Below are 7,579 nucleotides of genomic sequence, written 5' to 3' on the forward strand. Positions count from 1 at the left end.
TTAGTATTTCTCAATCTTTTGTTTGTATATTCTATTCTATTTCTATTTATTTCCATCATCATATTCTATTCTATTTCTATTTATTTCCCTCATGTCCTTTCGTGACAGTGGATTGATAGATGCAGAAGTAGAAGTATGTTTTTAAATTCTTTATAATCTTATGAGTACAAAATTTAAATAGTTTCTATTCTTGATTTGCAATAATTTTTACATTTTTCTATATATTTTTTATTTTGATTTAATTCTTTGTAAATATATTTTCTTATTTTTTGAAAATCATTTGGCCCGTGCATAGCACGGGTGATAACACTAGTCTGTAAAAAAATCAGACTTTCTTCATCAATTTATTTATGGATTTTAGAAGTTGCAAATAATTGCTATTTATTTTAATCATTATTTAGTACTCGCATTCTCTACCCTACACTCAAGTTAAAATCTACTACTAGTACTATTGTTTTTTAAATCCATCTCTAATTCTCTGCAATGGTGTACCCAGAAAATCAATAATCATGCTTATGCCTTATCATGCAAGTGTCTCAACTACTATAAAAAGTGTATAATTTCTACAACACCTACAATATTATTTTGAAGAAAAAAAAATATTCATGGAGGGATAAGTAATGTACAGGAAATGTTGATGGCATACAACACCAGACCTATGTACAGATTACAAGGCAATGGCGCTCTTGAAAAGAGGCCAAGCCCGTGAACCGCATTCCAAAAGCCAATATTAGCAGAACATTAGCAGCTCAAACTGTTAATGCCATTGCTCTCATGATTATTGAAATAAGAGGCTAAATAAGGAAAAGAAAAAAAGGAACCCAAATGATCAAGGTTCTTATAACTTAAACAGAACACAGACTTACAACGTCGAATCTTCAAATGGCGATTTCAGTGGTTGCAGGAGCACCTTCTGGGTGGTAGTGCAGTATCTCAGTCCACATCATTTCTCTAATCATCCCCTCCTCTAAATCCTCATCTATGTCGAGATTGATTGGGACCTGAGCTGGAGGATCACATCTCGGGTCGTACAGGGGAGACATGTACGGGTGTTGGAGTGCATCAGTAACGCTTATTCTCTTTGAAGGGTCAAAGACAAGCATCTTCTGCAATAGATCGATTGCCAGAGGATGGGCGTGGGGATAAAGATGGGTGAAGGGAGTCCCAAGGGAGTATGGAAGAGTTCTGATGTATTTCTTTGCCTTTGGATTGTCAATGAAATCAAGATCATCTTCCTTTTGGCTGCCAAGGATGTTGACGATTAACTTTAGCTGGTTAAGACACTCTGTACCGGGAAATATAGGCTTTCGGCCAAGGAGTTCTGCAAAGATGCAACCAACAGACCATACATCTATTGAAGTCCCATAGTTGTCACAGCAGAGAAGGAGCTCTGGGCCCGATACCAGCGAGTAACCACATACTCAGTCATGAACTGGCCTTGACTGCTGCTGGTACGAGCAAGGCCGAAATCACATATTTTAAGATCACAGTTAGCATTGATGAGCAGGTTGCCAGGCTTTAAATCGCGATGAAGAATATTTGCAGAGTGAAGATATTTCAGACCTCTAAGTAACTGCATTAGTTTTTAGAAATAGTAACAAAAAAAGGTAAAACAACTGATTGTGCAAGATCAATATATTAGAATTGTGTATATATGTATAGATAATCATAAAATAAACCAGTAAACGAAAAAGAAATCAAATCAGGCATTCATATCAGATGATCATGGAAATCTCAAAATACTCATCTGAAGAACAATGTTAGGTCATATCCTGATTCTTAGCATCACGAATATACCAAAGAATGGTATATGCACAATCCCTTAAGGCACAAGCAAACAAAAAAATTTCCTTCCTACAAATAAACTAAAGCAATTACAAATGTCATGATTTGTCCCTGTATTCCATAGCCACAGTAGAGTACAAGCTATTAGCAAGACTTTAATGACAAAAATCCTAGGATCTCAAACAAGCAATTAAAGTTTCAAATAAATAGGAAATAGATGTCAGAATTTAGCCGACAGGAATGCATATAATAAGCGTAACATGATTTTTAAAAGTAGGTATCTATTTTTTCCCTTTTCTTTATTGCCCCAATGGTAGGGGAGAGGGATGGTATGATGCGGTAGATGTTCTGGTGTAAGAAGAATGAATACATAAGAGCATCTGTAAGACACTGAGCGACTGACCAAATCCATCATTGTAATACAACTTCGTTGCAAAGAGTCAAGCAAGCTGCTACTGCACTATCTACAACTCAACTACTCGTGGAAAATACCTGGAAAAGGAAGTACTGGCAATGGTCATTTGAAAGTGCTTGAGATGACTTGATGATCTGATGCAAATCTGTATCCATAAGCTCGTATACCAAGTACACGTCTTTGAAGCTTCCCTTGTGAATAGGGAGCATGACATCTTTCAGAGCTATCACATTTTCATGTCTGAGATGCCGGAGAAGCTTCAGCTCCCGTAAAGTTCTTAGTGCATCAACACGATTTTCAAAGGCATTGTGAATTTTCTTGATAGCAAGCTTTTCATTAGTTTCTCTGTTAACTGAAGAACACACTATGCCATAGGCACCTCGACCGATGGGCTTGATTGGGACATATTTTGTATCAATCTCAAAAAGCGTCTGCCACATGGAGTAGTAATGTTTTCCTTCATTTCTGACCCCATTTGGAGGTTCCACCGGAGTTGCCATACTACAAAAGCCATTGCCAAATATTAGAGAATGAAAAAAATTGGTTGGCATCTCTACAACATATACTTTCCTAAATTAGTGTCATAACAAGTAATCGTTATCATTCAAACTTCTGCCCAAATCCTTACGTAGATTATCATTGGTGTTTGATTCTAATTGTAAATTGTACATGATATCATTACACAAATAATACTACAAAAGATATAGCAGACTAGCAGTTGACAAGCAGAACATTGCATCATTTCCTTTAGCAAATTATTCAACTTTATGAGAAAAGAAAATCTATCCACCTATCAGCAAGATAATCTGCAGCCTATCCAAATCACACGAGCAATAAAATACCAATATAAACTAGTCAATGTTTGCCTAGTTGAGAATGGTAAATGATATTCTCACAACAAGTATACAACAAGAATCATTCGCCATTTCCTCATCTAGCTAAAAGAGCACCTATACTCTTTGGAGGCTGGCCGAGTACTGAGATAAAATAGAAAATTATAAACTCGGCTTATATTTGTTGCATATTTGTTCCATATTTCAATCCGACTGGTAAGACACAAAAAGACTTGTAAATTATAGTCAGATAAACAGAAGCAAGCCCAATATAAAGACCCAATTTTTATATTTTTTATTTTGTTCTATTATTTTCTAAATTTTGAAGGAGGCAGCCAAGTACAATCTAAACAAAGTACTATCAATTTTTGCATAAAGCAAACAACAAGTAAACATAAATGAGAGTACTTCAACAACGGAAACGAAAAACAATGAATTCACAAAAAAAGGAGAAAGAAGAAAACTCTTTTTACCCCAAAATTGACCTCAAATGTCTTCAAATCGCCCCTCAGACCTAAAGATTATTCATTTTCCCATCCGAATTCCGACTTAAAGCTCAAATCAACCCTAAACCCTGCCGTAGATCCCCATCTTAAGCTCCGATTCGGTGCTAAATTCACTCAAATATCGATTTTTTTCTGGAGGAATTTCACTCGGTCAAAAGGTACCTGAAACTTGCTTCAAATTCACAGAATTGTAGCAGAGTTACCTCACATTCCTATTGATGTTTTTCACTGCAACGGACAATTTGTGGATAATAATATCTTGTTATTTTCAAGGAAAAAATAATTGCAAGTAAATGTTGGGATTCGTTATATGGTAGTAGCTCTCTAATGAAGTAAACATGGGCCCACTTGCTGACAATCTTTTTTATTAACATAATTATACTACTATTAATGCATTTTATTACTATATTTTATTATTATTAATCTAATTTAACAGTCTCGCATGTTAAGTATGCATTATAAAACACTTTCCTCCTAGGGGCCAGTTTGGTTAGTCGTAAAACGAATTAAACTGTCCATTTTCTCTTTTATTTATTCTTGTTTGGTTAAATTGCTTTAATGGTGTCAAAACGGATAGCGGATGTCAAAACTTACCTGACCTTGTGCCCAACAAATATCAAGTACCGGCCATCTGTTTTTTAGGGTTGGGTACGGTTGCGAGGAGTGAAGGTGTTAGAAATTATATATTATGATTTTTTTAACTTCGGATTTTGTCTAGGCTCCCTCCGTTTCTAAAAGTTTCTCCCATTTTTCTATTTATATTTATCCCATAAAATTTGTAAAATTTCACTTTTGATCATTTTTAGTAATTGACCTCATATTCTACTAACTCATTCTTACTCACATTTTATTATAAAACTTATAAAAATAATATATAAAAGTATGACTCACATTCCACTAACTTTTTCAACTCACTTTTCATTATATTTTTTAAAACTTGTGCCGGGTCAAAGTGTGATAATATTTGGGGACGGAGGGAGTAATATATAATTTCTATATTTAATACTCCCTCTGTCCCATAAAAATATGGGCGGATGAGATGGCACGAGAATTAAGATAAAATTGGTAAAGTAAGAGAGATGAGGAGAATAGTATGGTAAAGTAAGATAGAGGAGGGGAATGATAGTTAAAGTAGAGTTAGTAAATAGTGAGACCTACATTATTAAATTGATATTACTTTTCAAAAATGGAATGTACATATTTTTGTGGGATAGATGAAAATGGAAAGTGCACATATTTTTATGGGACGGAGGGATTATAAAATTGAAAGATATTTTTTAGTTATCTATATTATAAAAATAATCAATGAAACATCAGAGAACATGCAATTAATCAAACAAACCCTGAGCCACGTAGGCCCGACTCCAAACCAGGGCTCTGATACCACCACTGAGAGGGTTTGGTGGTGAACACCTGAATCCACATTAGTATGAATGATATTATCCACTTTAAGCAAAGTCCTTACAATTTTACTCTAAGGAAACTTCCCAAAATACTACCTCTTATTAATAAAGTTGGGATAGTCTATATATATTATTTGCAACTCTACTCATTATCTGATATGGGATATAGTTTACACTCCCAATATCAAATTTTCGAAATATAGTTGAGGTTTAAATTGATTCCGTATATAGTTCAAATTTAAATTGATTTTATCTGAAATAAAGTAATATCGTTATGTCGAGTTATATATAATAAAAATTCTAAAAGTGGCATATAACTTTTTTTGCGACAGAATTTATCACCCAATCCATTTTGTAAGGACCTCAATAATTTGAATATTTAATCAGTATTATCGCTAGTTGATGACAATTTTTAGAAAATAAAGTATTCAAAATCGGAGAAGCAAATTACCAAAAAATCAGTGGGAGAGTTACAAAAATGTCACTCTCGAAAATGTCTATCCAAACTGCAAAATATCGCACACTCCACTAATCGTTAACTCTCTCTCTCTCTCTCTCTCTCTCTCTCTCTCTAAATGTGTATACATTTATGAAAAGGAAGAATCCCTTATCTCCTTCTCCTTCTCCTTCTCCTTCTCCTTCTCCTTCTTCTCTTCTCTCTCACACAATTTGATCCTTTTCGTTTATCCAGACTTCTTGTCGGTTGTTACCTATCCGTTACTCTCCACTCCCCTCTCATCTCTTCCATTATTGCTCCTCAAATCAATATGTTTCTCCAATTCTGATTCATTATTGGAAATTTACGGGGATTCAGCACTATTCCTGTTTTCTAAGAAGAATCGGTGGTTTTTTCAGGTGTGATCATAGGGAATTTCGCTATTTCATCGAATAATTGATTTCTGGGTCAACAATTTTCTGAGAGTGCGAGAAAGTGAGCACTAAAAAGTTGCCTTATGATTGATTTATATATTTAATATTGAGAAATATTTGTGTCTTTTGACTTGATAAAACTTTCTGGGCTTAATTCGGTATTGGATGACGTTTTTTATTTAATGATAGTGAAAAAGGGAAGATTTTGCTATTGTTGTTTGTTCTGAATTTTTGTAGTTTGTGCTGCTGATATTTTGTCATTAGCGATTTGAGGTAAAATTGTTAAGTCATCATATATGATCCCGTAGTACTTAATTGTGTATGGTTTGTATTTGTTTTTCAGCATATCAGGCGCAAATGATTATTCTCCCTGAAATGTGCTTATTTGGGGAATTAATAAAACAATTCTATAATGTAGTAAAAATTGTCTAGAATCACTGGAAGTTGTTTATGGAGTACTTATATAGCTTTGATTCTCATTAGATTCACATGTTATGCTTATATTTTAAATTTTAATTCAGTTATTATTTCTTATGCTTTGTGAAGAAATTACGATGGCTTCTCTACAAGGCCCAGTTGTTAGCCCTGTAGTCTGTGCAAAGCAAACAGGACCTTCTGTGGCTGTTAATTCACCCTTACTGAAAGCTAAACTAATTAAAAGTGGATTCTTGGGGCTTAGAGGGCTTGGCTACAGCAGGGGTAATGCGGGTAACTGGAAGCATTCCAGGAAGTGCAGAACAACACAGTGTAGCTTCAGTTCATCATCAAATGGGAATGGTAGCATGGCAGGGAATTCCAGTGAGAACGACGCTGATTATGTGAATTCAAGTGTGGTTGAAGCTGGTAAGTAGTATTGTCATGCTATGTTTTCTGGTGCATGAGGCATGAGTGGACTGGTTGGTGATGTTGCACATGAAACTGTAAGCTAGCAGTAATGCTTTTGTTAACATTGATTCAACTTTCTTAATATCGAATTTTATAATGATGATCATTCTTATGATATGAACTTGTGGTGGGCTTTGTTTCTCATAAGGAACCTATAACTTATTGCACACATGAAAGATTATAACTCATTGTGTATGTTAATTGTTTGATATAGTTGAGGTGCGAAGTGGCCGAGATGGCTTCATGATCAAGATGAGAGATGGTAGGCAGCTGAAATGTGTCCATAACAATCCTCTGGGAGGTCATCTGCCAGATTATGCTCCACATCCTGCAATTGTATTGAAGATGGAGGATGGGACAGGGCTTCTTCTTCCAAAATTGGTTTGTATGTGAATGATATTATCTCAATTTTCTGATAGACCAGAACTTGTTTTCTCTTTTTATATCTTATTCTTGCTCTTCTGTCCTTCTCCTTCCTTACAGTGAGAGTGCAGAGTGCTTCTTATGGCAGCTGTGCGCAATGTCCAAATAGTAAAGCCATTTTTCTATTCCAATTCATTTATTGTGTTAATGATTTTTTGTTAGAATTCATATTTAGTCATTCTTTCAATGTATTCAAGGCTATAGTGTCGCGAACTGTACAAGTGTGTTGATGATATAGTGGAAATAGTGGGTCTATCATCATGAAGTTGCAACACACTTTCTTCACTAACGACCAATGCTTCGTTTGTTTTCAAATAAACGTGGTGCTATTTATTTGTAGTGAAACTTGTTCATGAGTATAGAGGATATGTTTTTAGTCACCGACAAAGGGTGCATGAAAAGGCCATATTTGCTGTATATGTGTCAAGGTAACGTTGCATGTGAGTAAACTTAGAGCAC

The 7,579-nt window shown here is 34.9% G+C and overlaps 1 protein-coding gene and 1 pseudogene across 1 annotated transcript; one reads left to right on the forward strand and one right to left on the reverse strand.

Annotated features, from left to right (window-relative positions):
• Positions 1 to 553: 553 nt before the first annotated feature.
• LOC121755948 lies at positions 554 to 3,814 on the reverse strand (annotated as a pseudogene).
• A 1,632-nt stretch (positions 3,815 to 5,446) lies between these two features.
• On the forward strand, positions 5,447 to 7,090 carry LOC121754762 (bifunctional nuclease 1-like). The gene is made up of 3 exons (XM_042150071.1): positions 5,447 to 5,797; positions 6,359 to 6,655; positions 6,912 to 7,090. Exons 2-3 carry the CDS (start codon positions 6,367 to 6,369, stop codon positions 7,088 to 7,090), a joined length of 468 nt encoding a protein of 155 aa, XP_042006005.1. The 5' UTR covers positions 5,447 to 5,797; positions 6,359 to 6,366.
• The last annotated feature ends 489 nt before the right edge of the window (positions 7,091 to 7,579 follow it).

The sequence above is a fragment of the Salvia splendens genome, chromosome 11, assembly GCF_004379255.2.
Source record: "Salvia splendens isolate huo1 chromosome 11, SspV2, whole genome shotgun sequence".
In the NCBI taxonomy this organism is placed as follows: Eukaryota; Viridiplantae; Streptophyta; class Magnoliopsida; order Lamiales; family Lamiaceae; genus Salvia; species Salvia splendens.

What these genes read in the sequence shown, in the direction of transcription:
- LOC121754762 (XM_042150071.1), top strand. Translation starts at nt 6,367, where the DNA reads ATGGCTTCTCTACAAGGCCCAGTTGTTAGCCCTGTAGTCTGTGCAAAG. An exon ending in TTCAAGTGTGGTTGAAGCTG is followed by an intron (nt 6,656 to 6,911) that starts GTAAGTAGTATT and finishes TGTTTGATATAG; the next exon opens with TTGAGGTGCGAAGTGGCCGA.